This window comes from Paramormyrops kingsleyae, chromosome 16, assembly GCF_048594095.1.
Source record: "Paramormyrops kingsleyae isolate MSU_618 chromosome 16, PKINGS_0.4, whole genome shotgun sequence".
NCBI lineage: Eukaryota > Metazoa > Chordata > Actinopteri > Osteoglossiformes > Mormyridae > Paramormyrops > Paramormyrops kingsleyae.
This window is the reverse complement of record NC_132812.1, coordinates 26742715-26758196: the sequence shown is the minus strand read 5'-3', so window position 1 is coordinate 26758196 and position 15482 is coordinate 26742715. Positions and strand designations below refer to the sequence as shown.

The following is a 15482-nucleotide window of genomic DNA, read 5'->3' as shown; positions in this document are numbered from 1 at the left end:
CACTGTATGTTAACAGAATGCAAGCTGGAGGTCCTGGTGGGCTTTGATGTCTCTGCACAGAACATTTTTGCCGCTCAGAGGTCTCTAGAATCCAAGATGGGCGCCATTCTTCACACCGTTACACAGATGCAAGGCATCAGCTGCACCTCAGGCACCTCCCCCTCCGTCTCAGTGGGAATTCTAGCTTTGGACTCTGCCTCTGAACCAGTACAGTTTGATTTCACAGATAACCCCTCTCAACTTTTCGAGTCCTTCAAGGCCCTGCGCTCCCGGGGACCGTACATTCTCAATGCCAAGACCATTGATGCTTATGGCTCCATGTTCCGAAATAGACCCTCAGATACTGTCAAGGTGCTTCCAACTGAATAGTCCTTATTATATTTGTCAAATGTGGTATGTTCAGAAGTTTTTTTTTTTTAATGAACTGTTAATAATACTTTGTTTCATTTTCCCACATCCAATACCTGCAGGTTATATTTCACCTAACAGATGGTCTGGATGGACAGCTTCAGCAGATGAAGGAACGCTTGGAAGCCCTTCAAAATTCAGGTGACAATGACTGATCACTGCGGATTACTCTCCCCTGTTCCACAAAGTCATCCAATACTAGAAAGGTTTACATTGGGTCCTCGAGATATGTTGCAGCAATATTCCTAATAAGCAGGATGTAAAATTAAACCGAATATATTGGACATCAGTATCTCATTATGATACATTCCAGACTGAAAAATATTTTTTTTATGGAAGTTTATAGGAATGTGAATAGGAAATACAAATTTTATTGTATGCTAAACTACAATACAAGATAATCTTTTGTAGCTACAAAATGATTAGAAAATATACTGAAATTATTAAACATTTAAATTAATATGATTCAAATAATAAAATAAATACTAAATAACATAAAACATTTTATATTATAATAAAATATATATTTATAATTGTTCTTCACTTAATGTAAAAATATGTCCAGGGTTTTGAGGTTTAAGCAATATAACTATTAGCTTATAGTCGTTTTTACAGGCCTACCTTACTTGGCGAGGACCAGCATTATTTTCCGAGTACAGAGCGAACTGTACTTTCCACCCTCTGACTTTCATTAAGGGAATTTCCCAGCCAATTGATACCCATTCAAGAATTTTGCAATAACAACATCAGTGCAAATATTTTCAATCTATATTGATTTTACCGTCCCTTATTAATCAATAATGTGTGCAAAACTTGTATCGGTGCAATGCGTATTATGAAGGACCCTATACAGTGGTACCTCAGTTCTCGAACTAATTAGAACTTAAATTTCTTAAAAGTCGAACCAACCAGTTCGAAAAAAAAATTACCTAGAGCTCAATCTGAATCTCAGAAGTCAAACCGTGAACACCGACCTAAGATAACTTGTACGCGGGGAAATGAGTCATGCCGCATGTCTCTCAGCGGAAACAAAGGGTAACGCTTCAGTCTCAGCCTCGCATTCACTGTGATAGCATCCTGCATGTTTACACTAGCTGAATACATATATTTAGACAGTAAAAATACATTAAGACAATGATATACAGTAACAGTAATTATTATTATATAATAAAATACATTTAAAAATGAAAAAATAAAGATTTCTTATTCATTATTTTAATATTAACAATAAACCATTAATACATTTAATTATAATAATATTGTCATGCCGAGCGGGGACGGAACGGAGTATTGGGGAATACGGGGTTTAATTACAGGTAAGGCAGGCAAAACGCAGATGGACAATACAATGACCGAACTGGGGAAACAAACTGAAACGCGGACGAAATACAGAGAGCTAATAAAACAACCAGAAACAGCTGATGACACGGGGATTCCACACGGCGTTAACGAGGGGGCGTGGCACACGGAAGGAGCGGACGATCGGGGCAGGACACATTGTTTTTTTTTACCTTTACACATTGTTTGGATACATTTATTTTCTTACTTAACAAATTACTTTTTTGATAAATGTGCTTAGCTGTGTTTAGTACAGTATATGCTCTTCTTGTTTTATCCAGTTCATTTTGTGTTTAAATGCTATAAAAAACATATTTAGATGTATTTTTTTGGGGCCGGGAACCAATTAATTGGTTTTCCATTATTTCTTATGGGTAAAATTCGATCAGAACTCGAACTGTTTAGGATTCGATCTGGAGTTCTGAACGGATGAAGTTCGAGTTTTGAGGTACCACTGTAAACATATAAAATGTACTACATTTGAGATATGGACTGATTAGATAGATAGATAGATAGATAGATAGATAGGTAGGTAGATAGATAGATAGATAGATAGATAGATAGATAGATAGATAGATAGAAATGCACAGTGTAATTTAGCTTCTAACAAGTGGATTTTCTGCATCTTTATAGGTGTGAAGAGCTTCGCCCTTGTGGGTCTCGAGACCATTCCTCGGCTGGAAGATGCTGCACTCTTAGACTTTGGATTTGGTCGTGGTTTCAGATACAAAGGGCCTCTTCGTGTTAACTCACATTATTTGGAATACGAACTTAGGGAGGAACTGGTGAGCAGGCCGTCATGACATCACGTCTATGCTAACTTTCATCCGTAGAGGTGGAATCAGTAAAGGAAACTGCTAAATCGCTAATTAGCAACGGCCACATTAACGAGTGTATGAATGTGGACATGCATCTCATTAAGTCTTGACACTGTGACATAATGACACTGGACTTTTCTGTTCTGACCAGGACAACATAGCTGAGCGAGAATGCTGCTCTGTGCCCTGTAAGTGCACTGGACAGAGAGGCGAACGAGGAGGAGTAGGTCTTCTGGGATCCAAGGTTAGTGCAGTTTTGGTAGAACTGACTTTAGCTACTCTCAGTGAGAAATATTCTCTGTAGAAACTGCTAATGTCAGGAAATGCTACAGTCAGACATGGAGACATTCATCATATTCTGGAATATAATGAGGCATATGCAAATCCTCAGGATTAAGAAACTATAAATTGGGATGATTTAGTGTGTTCAAGTAGTTCTTCACTTATTAAATATTAAAAATTTCAGTTCTGACTCCTGCCTAAAAACTCACAGCAGGAAGCACTGGAGTTATCATGGTTCTAAAAATCTTTCCCAAAGTGTTGAGAAGGGCTATGATGCAACACAATGGAAATGTTGACGTGCAGCCAGGGTGGATATACAGGGACAAGATGACAGACAAATCCTACACTGTTGCAAATGTAGTGAAAGTTTAAAAGAGACCCACTGACGGCCGGCATCTTTCCCTACCAGGGCAGTCCAGGAGGGATGGGCTACAGAGGACATCCAGGCGATGAAGGAGGACCGGTAAGCCAGACCAGCAGCAGCATTTCCCGTCCCCTTTATCCAAAAAAGTGGGGCCCTCGCTGCTTCTATAAATGAAATAAATGTTCATAAAAATCAATGGACAGAAATAAATTACTTACAGCATAGTGTAATATTCATGTGCAGGTTGTACTTTATCCAAATGTCATTGTACAGTTCTGTTGCCTCACTTTTAAGTTGCTGTGGACTAAAGCAAATGGCAAATAAAAATGAATGTAATATAAATGTTGGATTTCACATGATCTATCATTTATGGGTAATGCTGTGTGTAAGCAGATCATTTCTACCTCAGACAAAACGTTAAACACAGTTGCCCTTCACCCGACCCTTACAATCAATATGCTATCAACATCGTATTAATTTCATTAAACACACTATTTTATCATCATGGAGCAGGGGTGGAACTTGGAATTTTTACTACTAGCCAAATGGGCTAGTTCAGTTAAAAAAAAAGAAAAAGGAATGTAATCCAACATGCAATATGTGGCTAGCGTTCAGTTTTTTGTACTCGCTCTTCGTATACATGGCTCACCTCAGGGAAGTGGGCGAGCTTCATTTCCAGCCCTAGTTTGGTGTGTAATTTTGCTATATTTCCAAAGCTGTACATAATACAGTAATACAACAGAAAGCTACAAGTAGATGACTGCGCTTTATCTGGAGAAAAATACCAAATAAATACAAATAATCAAACCTGAAAGTACCATTCTCCCGGTTCATGCTATAAAAAAATGTGACACCTCCCTCTGTCTGACAGGGTGACAGGGGACCTCCTGGTCTGAATGGTACCCAAGGTTTCCAAGGTTGTCCAGGGCCAAGAGGTACTAAGGTGAGTCCTTTGTAAACAGACTCTGAGCTGGACCTGATGTTTGTACCATGGTTTTTATGGAGAGTCTAAAACAGCATTAAAATGGTTTATCTGTTTCATACAGGGTTCTCGTGGTCACTCTGGGGAGAAGGTAAGGCATTTTAATATACATTTATGAATATATTTATGAACTCTAATTTACAAAACAAAAACAATGTAAAAATAATCCTTTTCTTGTGTTTCATTTCAGGGTGAATTTGGTGAAGCTGGTTTGGATGGAATCATCGGGGAGGAGGTAAGCACTTTTTGCCTCCCTAAAAGCAGTAAGATGTTGCATCCATGTTGGGAAAGATGGATCGGATGTAAGTTATCTGAGGGGTGGATTACAAGTTTCTTCTGTATTATCCAGGGAAAACGTGGAGTACCAGGTCCTCCAGGAGAGAGGGGTGGTCCTGGGAGTAGGGTGAGTGTTCTTTGTCTAGCTATCACAGTGCTTTTTCCTGTTTACCCTGCAGTGAGGTCAGACCTAGGTTTATGAGGAACCCACCCTCAAGTTAATAATGTGCACTCTCAGATGAGAGTCAATCAGTCCATGACTGTGTCTCCTCACTGTATTGAGATGGACACTTAGTGATTTTATTCTGGACCCAGCAGTGGCTGAGGTTAGGGAACCATTGTATCTTATTGCACAATTTAATTTTTAGGGTCCTAAAGGAGCCAAAGGACAAGCAGGAGAGACGGGCGCACCTGGAATCCGTGGAGACCCAGTGAGTATAAGCCAGTTACGCTGACTTCTGGCCCTAAAAGCTACAAATGCTTTAGCCTTTCAGCAGTAAGCATTTAACATCCTAAATGTTAATGTTTTAGGGTTTACCTGGAGTAGATAATACTCAGAGAGGACTCAAGGGAGATGCAGGAGATATAGGACCAGTGGTAAGCATACTTGATTAACTTTTTCACAGGTGTCTGCTTTAATTTGTTATGGCATAGTACTGATCGCAACTGATGACAAACCTCTATTTTTGTTGCTGAAGAAACTACCTTACTAGCTCTAAAATGCACAATAAATCGCCCCAAATCATCCCAGTTATGCCAGTAGGAAAGTATCTTTCAGAGTATTGTAACTGCATTTCATAGAATTAGCCATAGCAAATAACTGGCTTTTTTTAGAACAGTAGAAATTTACAGAAATTATGTATAAGGAAATAATTCTTATTGTGATTCCGATGCCCTCTATAACTGCCCTACTGTCTTCACCAGGGAGATCCAGGGCCAGATGGTGTAAAAGGCCCCCCTGCTGAAGCCGGCAGAAGGGTAGGACTATGGTTCTTCCTATTGCCACAAATATGACCTTCCCTACCATCACCTGATTTCATTGTCTTTTATTTTTTGTGTGACTCATATTTCTCCCTGAATTAGGGTTCCAATGGACGGCGAGGCTCCCCGGGACAACCTGTAAGGGCCTGCGATGTTAATGCCAATACGGCAAAAATACTATCACTCCAACAGTTATCCTTATTTCTGAATATAATGATATGCTAAATCCCTAACAAACGGTCACACCGATGCCATATCCTACCCTCCAGCCACACAGAGTGTCGTCTTTAAAACGGGAAATGGATTTAGAATGTCTCAGGCTTGAGCTATGTGCCTGTATTTGTATTCCAGGGAGCAGCTGGACAGCCTGGGGCGAATGGAGATCCCGGAGAGCCTGGAGTAGGGGGGTCTCAGGTCGGCCTCATTGCTTGGTGCCTAATGTTTGCTTTTCTGTTTGGCCAAAACACTGTTCCCTCTGGCTGTTCCTGGACTAAGTAAAGCTTCATCGTTCACTCAATCTAATAATGAACCATGATGGTGGTCATACCTCGTATGTATGGCAGTCGTGTGTAAAAAATATGTGTAAGACGACATTATTATAATTCCTTCGGATTTCAAACATGCTGTTGTTCTTAGTCAAAGCACAATTTAAAATATCAGTGTATAAATGGGTTCATGCATGATCAGATAAGACTAATACTGACTGGTTTCTCTTGTTTTTTTAAAAAATTATTCCTGTACTCCAGGAATGTTTATTTGAACATAAAAACCACAGTTTGTATGGTTCTGACCAAGATTAAATGTGTGTTCTAGGGTGCACCTGGACCCATCGGAGCCCCAGGAATGCGTGGAGAGGATGGAAATCCCGGGCCTAGGGTAGGGGTTTAGCAGCTGTCACTGCTTATTATTAGGTGCTAGTCAAGGGGCTTTAGTGAGATCTGGAGGTAGTGATTAGAGGAATAAGGTTTTAGAATCAGCAGTGAGACAATGGGAAGTGACCGTGACCAATAGTCTTTCCATAGCATTCGACAGTCCCACCCATCAGCGGTGTCAGAGATTTATTTGTGAAGAAATGCATCATGGGATGAAATATTCACATGATAATACAGATAGTGGATGCAAAGCATCTACTATAAGTATATATATACAAATACTTTAAATATAAGTCTTAACATACAACTTTTAAGATAAAAATTAAGAGGATTCTACTTGTTCTAAACAGGGTACAGGAGGTGCACAAGGCCCCCCCGGGGAGAAGGGCAGAAGGGGCGCCACAGGCCGCAAGGTAACGGTGATGAACCTGTATAGTATTTCACGGCTACACTTGGTCGGCGGAGGTTGCTGACAGCCACTGGGCCTCTCCGCAGGGTGAGCCAGGAGAGTCAGGACCCCAAGGAGACCGTGGAGGGTCAGGTCCTCTTGGAGAGCCGGTGAGTGGCCAAGGCTCAGGTCAAGCAACAAGCTGACAAAATACAAATCTCACTCTCCTGTTATTGTAGTGTAACAGCTGTACGTATGTCCTGTTGTACAGACATGCAAATACAGAGATTCATAAAACTCATAAATATGTACGGATTCATAAACACAATATTCTTATTCTGCAAAAAAGTGATATTCTTTGCTATCCTTTTTTCTCTTTTTCTCACTAAAACAGAGACCCCCTAAGGAGCTTTAGTACCTTCTAATAATTTTTAAAATTTGAAGGTGACACGTGTGATTAGTTTCAAGATAACCGGAGCTGTAGGAAACAACCTCAGTTTTCTAAGTTCTCCTTACGGACTCAATCATGGACTTGCCTCTTGTTTATAACAGGGAGAAGATGGACGAGATGGGTTTGGAATTCTTGGTCCAAAAGGAAAAAAGGTAAGATCCCCTTTAGGTTTCAGTAACAACTAAAGTACCTCAGTCTTCCTTTTAGTGCTCTAGTGAAGGAAGTTCATTGAAGTTTGTACATACCTACATTATAGCACCGAGCTAAATCAAAGTAAAATGCCAAAGTTACCCTGCCACCAGTTTTCTGATCCTATGCTGCTAGTGGTCATTATTTATCACAGCAAAACATAACTGGAGTATCATTACTGGAGTATCCTTTCTGGAGTATTCTAACTGGAGTATCTTTTAAATGCAGGGTGATGATGGCTTCCCTGGATTCCCGGGACAAAAGGTAAGGCAGCTGCTTTTTGTGAATGTCGGCCAAAAAATTTTTGGCGTCATTTAAACGGCCTTTGTGGCTCCATCCAGACTCTTATTTGCCCCATGCTTTCCCCACATTGACCTCTGCTTGCCCCCTCCTCAAAGGGCTCAGCAGGAGACTCAGGGTCTAAAGGCGGCCCAGGACCCAAAGGAATCCGTGGACAGCGGGTGAGTTATAAAGTGGCCCCCATTCACTCCGTTCTGCACCTGAGGAAGGCTTCCTGAGAATACGCTCGTAGAAATTCCTGCATGTGGGCTTTCGTCTGACATGCCATCAGGCTGGCTCACTGACTTGCTCTTTTTATTTTATGTAGCTGGTCTCGCTTGGCCGAGATATGCGACAATACTTGGCCTTAGTAAATAAAAGCACATGTGTTTTCCCTGGAACGCTGTCATAAGCTCAAAAATTCCACTTCTTTAGGGAATTGCTGGGAACGCTGGACCACCAGGTCAGAAAGGAGACTTTGGAAATCCTGGACCTTCTGTAAGCACAATTTTTCAAGACACAAAACATATTAAAATATTATAAAACATGTATACCATATATATATAAGTATCAATAAATAACCACACCGTGAGAGACGTCTGTGGATGGGCAGTTAAGGAGATGTAGATGTTTTTGATCACCTTACACAGGAGCACCTATTTTGTGGTTAGGGTACAACAGATTTGCCTACCCATCATGATTAATGTGCTTATCATTGATTCGGTAACACTTTACTTAAAGCTGTCATCTATAATGCATTATGGATACCTTCATAATGCATTATAATAGTCAGTATAAGAATTAATAAAGCATGACAGTATCTTCTATTTACAGTCATGTCATTATAGTGTTGATTATAATACTTCATAAGCTCCAATGAAGCTCTCATCTATAATGCACTGTAGATACCTTCATAATGCATTATAATAATCAGTATAAGAGTTAAGTATGTTTTGTACTGCATTATGAAGATATTTATACTGCATTATAGATAAGAGCTTTATGAAACATTCTTAATGCATAATAAACATAGCTGTAATGTGTCATGCCTTTTTACAAATATTTATAGCCATGTTTATAATGCCTTATGAACACATTATAATGAGTTATGTATGCGTTTACAGAGATTGGTCTGAAGTAATAATAATCATTAATAATTTAAGTAGTAATTCAGTTCAGTTTTCTTGTATTGTATGTAGGTCCCATCTCCACAGAAAATCTCTTAGCTGTTCAAACATGATGTAACCATACGTGTGTTTTTTTTTGTCTAGGGGTCGAAAGGTATACAAGCAGCTGGTGTGGGGGTAAGTCATTACTTGCTAATTGTAATATTTAGATAAATGGTTTTGATTCATCGTGTGATATACTGGAGTAAAAATATGTTGCTTTGTTTTCAGCAATGTGACCTGGTCAAGAAAATCCGAGATAACTGTCGTAAGTGTCAAGAATATGAATACCACTATATTTAATATAAAGAAAAACATATATTTAAATATTGCTAGAAATCATATGTTGAATGGTTATTGTATATCATTATTTTGAGTTTTCCTTTAAAATAAGATCATCATAAGACCTGTGGTAGTGAAAGGTATCAATCATTTGCACGTAACAGAGAGAGCGTTAGACATGATGCTTATACACAACATCTAATGCCTGTTTGTTGTGTTTTTCATTTTAATCTTTTACAGCCTGCTGCTATGGTGAGTTGTGACATGATGAAAACTGCAGTGTATAAATTACAAAATGACACATCAACATAACTTATGTACAGTATTGCTAGTGGTCCAGAAAACAACAGTGTCATTAAGCACCTGGTTACAGTCAGCCGCATGTAGCAGAATAAGCATCAGATTGAGGTAAGAATGGCTGTACTGTTAGGTGTTGTGATGTATTTGCCTGTCCCTCAACCACAGGCAGGTGCTCCTTTAGTAAAGAGGGCAGCAGTCACAAGTAAGGATAGTTGTCAGTAGCGAAGGAGCTGTAAGTAGTAAGGATAGTTGTCAGTAGTAAAGGGAACTGTCAGTAGTAAGAGGTGTTGTCAGTAGTAAGGATAGTTGTCAGTAGTAAAGGGAACTGTCAGTAGTAAGAGGTGTTGTCAGTAGTAAGGATAGTTGTCAGTAGTAAAGGGAACTGTCAGTAGTAAGAGGAGTTGTCAGTAGTAAGGATAGTTGTCAGTAGTAAAGGGAACTGTCAGTAGTAAGAGGAGTTGTCAGTAGTAAGGATAGTTGTCAGTAGTAAAGGGAACTGTCAGTAGTAAGAGGAGTTGTCAGTAGTAAGGATAGTTGTCAGTAGTAAAGGGAACTGTCAGTAGTAAGAGGAGTTGTCAGTAGTAAGGATAGTTGTCAGTAGTAAAGGGAACTGTCAGTAGTAAGAGGAGTTGTCAGTAGTAAAGATAGTATTCCGTAGTAAAGATAGTGGTCAGTAGAAAGGGCCGCTGTCAGTAACAAGGGGAGCAATCAGCAGTAAGGATAGCAGTCTGTAGTAAAGGTAGTGGTCAGTAGCTAACGGCAGCTGGCCTCCTCCGTAGGGGGTGAGGAATGCCCACGTTACCCCACGGAGTTAGCATTTGCCCTGGATGCCTCCGACGGCGTGACTGGCACCGCTTTCGGCAACATGCGGCAGTTGGCACTTAGGCTGGTGAGGAACATCACCATCGCCGAGAGCAGCTGCCCCCGGGGGGCACGGGTGGCTGTGACACTCTACAACAGCGACGTGACCACGGAGGTGCGCTTCGCCGATGCACTGAAGAAGAAGAGCCTCATCGAGCGCCTGGAGGGGCTGCAGGCGCCTCAGACCCGCAAGCAGCGCAGCCTTGATTCTGCCATGACCTTCTTGGCTCATAACACCTACAAGCGCGTACGCAGCGGCTTTCTGATGCGCAAGGTGGCTGTCTTCTTCGTCAATGGCGTCACACGGGCCTCTCCCGCCTTGAATGCTGCCATGCTCCGCCTCTACGATGCCGGGATCTCGCCACTGTTTCTCACCACCCGCGATGACCGTGCCCTGTCCCAGGCCCTGCAGGTAGCTGGACTGGGATAATGATTCCAGTAAAGAAACATCCTGTCTCTTCATTCTATGAATCTGTGTTTCGTTGTTCCTTGAGGATGTTGATAAATCAATAATTCTCGTTGTAACAGATCAACAACACAGCAGTGGGACAGGTCATAGTCCTACCCCAACCTGGAAGTGCCCAGTACAACTCAGTAATAAACAAGATCATTAAATGTCACATCTGTCTAGGTGAGACTTCTACTGATGGCTTTACTAGTGGTGGCCTTTAGTGGACTTGTCCTTTGTCAGACGACCATATTGTTACTGAAACATTTATTTGTTAATTTTTTCATTTTATCTATAATTAGTAAATATATATAGTTTTCTATATACGCTTACAATTTTTAGAGATTGAAAAACTTTATTCAATTGTTGCTCCGGTTACTTATTTAATTATCCAATGTATGATATTTGTAACATTCTTTGATTGTTTATATATATTACCACCAATATTTGTGTAGTAATTTTTAAAGCATAATGCCAATGTTTCCACAATTGTGGCCGCTGATATAGCATTTCGGTTTTGTAACAGAAGCTCCATGAGAACAAGACTAATATTCTGAATTCTTTCAGACTTCTGTGCACCTGAGCAGATATGTGACTACATCCCCTCACAACCAAGCAGAGATAGGAGGTCGTCCACCAACGACGTTGACATTGACATTGCCTTCATAATGGATAGCTCTCAGAGCACATGGCCCGTTGTGTTCACTGAGTTGAAGCACTACATCTCCCACATCATTGACCAGCTGGAGATCGCTTCAGAGCCCAAGAGCTCAATCCACCACGCTCGTGTAGCTGTGGTGCAGCACAGCCCTTACGAGTTCAAGCCCAACGGAAGCGCCGCACCTGTGCAGGTGGACATCGGTCTGACTGACCATAGCTCCAAAGAGAACCTCAAGCACTTCCTGCACACTAAGGTGCTGCAGCTGGAAGGCATGCGTGCCTTGGGCAGTGCGATGGAGTACACAATCGAGCACATCTTCGAGAAGGTGCCACACCCACGTGACCTGAAGGCTATCGTGCTCATGGTGACCGGCCCCATAAGTGACCAGGAAGAACAGAGATTGGTGCACATTGCCACAGAGGCCAAGTGCAAAGGCTTCATCATGGTTGTCCTGGGTGTGGGTGAACAGTTGAGGGCAGAAGATTTCCGAATCCTGAGCCGATTGGCCAGCGAGCCAACCAGCGTATTTTTTAAGCGAATCGAAAGTGCCCCACACTTTAATGACGAGTACATCCAACGCTTCGGCCGTCTGCTTCCCAAATACCTCACCAGTGAGTAGAGATTCAAGGGAGCACAAGAATTACTGCTGAAAATCTATAAGAACAGCAGTTTATTTGCTTTCTGCCCTTCAAGATGTCACTGAATGGGCCTCACACACCTCTGTCTGCTTATCCTTCTACAGCTGACAATGCCGTACATATGTCTCTGGAAGTTGCCAAGAACTGCAAATGGTTCCAGGGTGACCAGTCGAACAAAACGGCCATCTTACCAAATAAAGAGCAAGTGCCCATGTGAGTAAACTAGCCATTTAATATATTTACACACTAATTGTCTGTCCAACCATCCCATTGTCAGAATTGTTGTATTTTGTAGACATTATTTCACTTTAAAATTGTGCCCCTCTAAAATACTTTTTTATATTTGCAAACTGCTCACATTTTTTAGATGTTGCAGCCAAAATATATTTTTACCTATAATCTTGAAATTATTATTTAAACCGATTGTAATTATTCAAATAATATCAGAAGACAACACATTGATCGATGTTTTATATTTGCAAACCTGTTCTTGCAGGAATGACCAGCTGCAGCATGAAACCCAGGCTGATCAGTCAAGGAGGCCAAAAGGCAAGACATCTAAATAGAGCTTCGGATAAAATTGATTTCATCAGAATTTCCAAAATGTTTTATAAATGGAAATATGATGGCGTTTTGGTATTTGACCTGAATATAACGTCTGGCCGTAATTTGTTACAGAAAATTCTGACGCAGATCCATGTCCCATGTTGATTTTTCTGGCTGTGGGAAAGTCACCCTTTCCTTTGGCAATTCCTGTTTGCTTCCTCACAGAATGGCCAGCAGAAGAGCTGCACGTGGGAAATGTGACCTCCAGCAGTCTGGTGCTTCGATGGACCGGTCCTCATGCTGATAAGCAGGGCGAATTCCACGTCATCGTGACCCGCCTGCTAGACCACACCCTGGTGCTAAGGGAGAACGTGACCGGCACGGAGCTCCTGCTGACTGGCTTGGAGAGCGCTCAGAAATACCACGTTGTGGTTACCACCAACACTCATGGCCAAGCTGGGGCAGTCTACAAGGGCATTGTCAGCACCAGTGAGTTTGTGACATACTCATTAAGTTTTTCTTAAGCTGTGATTTGCCTTGGCTGGTTGTCTTCGAGTGCGCCACCTGCTGGAGGAATGAGTGACAGTGTGTCCTTCTAACCCATCAGAAGCAGCACAGAGCAATGTGGCCGGGCCAGTGGGGATGAAAGTAGATTCACCCACAACTCCTTTGGAACAGCCAGAGATCGGTGAGAAGACTGCTTCATGCCTTGACTAGAGAGATTTAGATGTCTGTCGGTAACACTGCTAAAAGAGATGGTCTGTCACTCATTACATTCATAAATAGTGTAGAAAATAAGTTCAGTAACCCCTTTATATTTGCATAGTCTTTGTTATGAAGACTCCCGCAAATGAGAAAACATGCAAATAATCCCCGGGCCCCCTAACCTAACACCCCGCTAGCCTGAATGAACATAAAAAGTCAATTTATTACCAATTTGTAAAACAACAGTACCAGTATCTCGAGCTTTTCGTATAATTTACAAGCCATCTAAGTTATGCCCCTATATGTACAAAGTTAGTACCGTAGACACTGGGAGCACTGCGTATTGGACCCATTGTTAAAAATGCAAAATTATCGGCACTGAAAACTGAGTGAGACTTGGTCCCAAAACAAATATGTGTGGCATTCCGAAGTCAAGACTTTTAATATTAAGATGTAGTGTACTTACACTAAAAATAATGTATCACTAACATTTATATATATTATATGATTTTATGTGATCAGAATCATTTTCACTATTGTGTCAAATGTTGGAATTTCTGCGATCTTTCAGCAAGCTGCAAAAATATTTCCGTTCAATTGTCCACGGGCAACTCGCTACTAACCGGAAATGCAAATGCCAAGTCTGCGAATGTGAAGGTTTTACTGTATAAGGTATCGATACCAGAGGAGCTGTGAAACTAAAGGGCAGACCAGAGCAAGTGTGCAGAACACTGAAGCGTATCAGAAGCGCATCAGAAGAACAGAAATGTGCTTTTTCAAAAACCTGAACCTGAAACTTTTTTGGCCAGTGAGGTATTCAGGTTAGAACTGGGCCACAGCCGCTCCTTGTCATCTCCATTTCTTGGCTTTATTTGATCCCATATCCTTAATATTTATGCCTGTCTGTGGTTGCAGCTCTGGCGCAGCAACTCAGAGACAGTCAGACGGAGCACCTGCCCATGCCAGGTAAATGCAAAACTTCAGCTGCAATGCTGAAATATGAGGGGATTACTTCATAAATTCCCTGATTTTTAAATGATTTACTTGTTTCTTTAATCCCTTCCGTGGAAGACGCCAAATATTTCTCTATTTAAGTAATATTATTTATATGTTTTGTGAACTATAAACTATATTTAAATATTTTTTTAAAATAAACATTAAAATGGAATGATCTGTTGAGTAGGCAAAATCTTTTCTTTGAAAATAAATAAAATCGCCTTGCATCTTCTTGCCAAGGCATATGTAAACACAAAGAGCAAATCAGACAGCTTTCGGGCCCCATTAGCTATTGGCAGTTAGTCATGTGACACTACAGTTTATCGAAAAAAAATAAATCTGTTCCCGTTTCTCTTACATTGAATGATTTAGCAGATGCTTTTATCCAAAACAATGTATCATTTAGAAAACGGGATCAACCAGCTATCCGAGCAGCCCGGTTAAGGGCCTTGCTCAAGGGCCCAGCGGTGGAAACATTCTGCCAGTCACAGGATTTGAAACAGTCATCTAAAGTTTCATTCACAGACACAGTATCCTAACCCTACTGAAGCACACATTAAGTTAATTTTGGGATGAAGATATAAATGCATGCCGCATTGGAGAGGACCATCAGAAAATGGGTGCTGTGTGTACTTAGTCTGTCACTGTTCCCGTGTGACTCTCGCTTTCCTGTGACCCAAAGCGAACAGCGTTTGCCAGCTTCCCAAGGAGGAGGGCACCTGCGCCAAGTTCGTCCTTCAGTGGCACTTTGACTTCCCCAGTAGGAGCTGTGCTCGCTTCTGGTATGGAGGCTGTGGAGGAAACCAGAACCGCTTCGAGACCCAGGAAGAGTGCGAGAAGACCTGTGGGACAGCAGGTGAGTTCTGGACCACCCAACCCCCAACCTATGTTCTAATTCAGTGCTTTTATAAAATAGAAGACTTTCAACTGTGTATAAAACACTGAAAAATGCTACAAAAATTCCAAACATAGAGCCTTTAATTTTTTAAACCTGGAAGCATTATTTCAAAGTTTTTAAAACAGTCTATCCCTGAGTTTAAACAGTCAGGAAAGGTGATTGATGTGATTGTCTGGTGAACTGATTGATAATATATAAGGTCTGTCTTCTACACAGCATCTTTCAATCAAGGGCTCGGAGAAGCTGTAAGAACATAGGGAAGACACATGAACAATCAGGTTTTACCTCTGCAAAAAGTCCAGTAAAGAAGGCGCAGCAAAGCAATGCTGCTGGCACTGAGACGGCCCTGAGAT

At 41.2% G+C, this 15482-nt stretch overlaps 1 protein-coding gene across 1 annotated transcript in view; it reads left to right on the top strand.

Moving 5' to 3' along the window:
• Nucleotides 1-15482, top strand: part of col6a3 (collagen, type VI, alpha 3) — a 106434-nt gene extending 90952 nt beyond the window's left edge. The window contains exons 11-44 of the mRNA XM_023823831.2: nucleotides 17-351; nucleotides 471-549; nucleotides 2380-2531; nucleotides 2716-2808; nucleotides 3256-3309; nucleotides 4082-4153; nucleotides 4257-4283; nucleotides 4383-4427; nucleotides 4542-4595; nucleotides 4837-4899; nucleotides 5000-5065; nucleotides 5393-5446; nucleotides 5552-5587; nucleotides 5801-5863; nucleotides 6263-6325; nucleotides 6672-6734; nucleotides 6817-6879; nucleotides 7262-7312; nucleotides 7578-7613; nucleotides 7748-7810; nucleotides 8064-8126; nucleotides 8900-8932; nucleotides 9026-9062; nucleotides 9317-9328; nucleotides 10156-10649; nucleotides 10766-10868; nucleotides 11253-11957; nucleotides 12089-12197; nucleotides 12481-12533; nucleotides 12756-13019; nucleotides 13138-13218; nucleotides 14151-14201; nucleotides 14914-15087; nucleotides 15346-15482. Coding sequence (XP_023679599.1) covers nucleotides 17-351; nucleotides 471-549; nucleotides 2380-2531; nucleotides 2716-2808; nucleotides 3256-3309; nucleotides 4082-4153; nucleotides 4257-4283; nucleotides 4383-4427; nucleotides 4542-4595; nucleotides 4837-4899; nucleotides 5000-5065; nucleotides 5393-5446; nucleotides 5552-5587; nucleotides 5801-5863; nucleotides 6263-6325; nucleotides 6672-6734; nucleotides 6817-6879; nucleotides 7262-7312; nucleotides 7578-7613; nucleotides 7748-7810; nucleotides 8064-8126; nucleotides 8900-8932; nucleotides 9026-9062; nucleotides 9317-9328; nucleotides 10156-10649; nucleotides 10766-10868; nucleotides 11253-11957; nucleotides 12089-12197; nucleotides 12481-12533; nucleotides 12756-13019; nucleotides 13138-13218; nucleotides 14151-14201; nucleotides 14914-15087; nucleotides 15346-15386 — 3752 coding nt within the window. The 3' untranslated portion in view covers nucleotides 15387-15482. The remainder of the gene's footprint in view (nucleotides 1-16; nucleotides 352-470; nucleotides 550-2379; nucleotides 2532-2715; nucleotides 2809-3255; nucleotides 3310-4081; nucleotides 4154-4256; nucleotides 4284-4382; nucleotides 4428-4541; nucleotides 4596-4836; nucleotides 4900-4999; nucleotides 5066-5392; nucleotides 5447-5551; nucleotides 5588-5800; nucleotides 5864-6262; nucleotides 6326-6671; nucleotides 6735-6816; nucleotides 6880-7261; nucleotides 7313-7577; nucleotides 7614-7747; nucleotides 7811-8063; nucleotides 8127-8899; nucleotides 8933-9025; nucleotides 9063-9316; nucleotides 9329-10155; nucleotides 10650-10765; nucleotides 10869-11252; nucleotides 11958-12088; nucleotides 12198-12480; nucleotides 12534-12755; nucleotides 13020-13137; nucleotides 13219-14150; nucleotides 14202-14913; nucleotides 15088-15345) is intronic.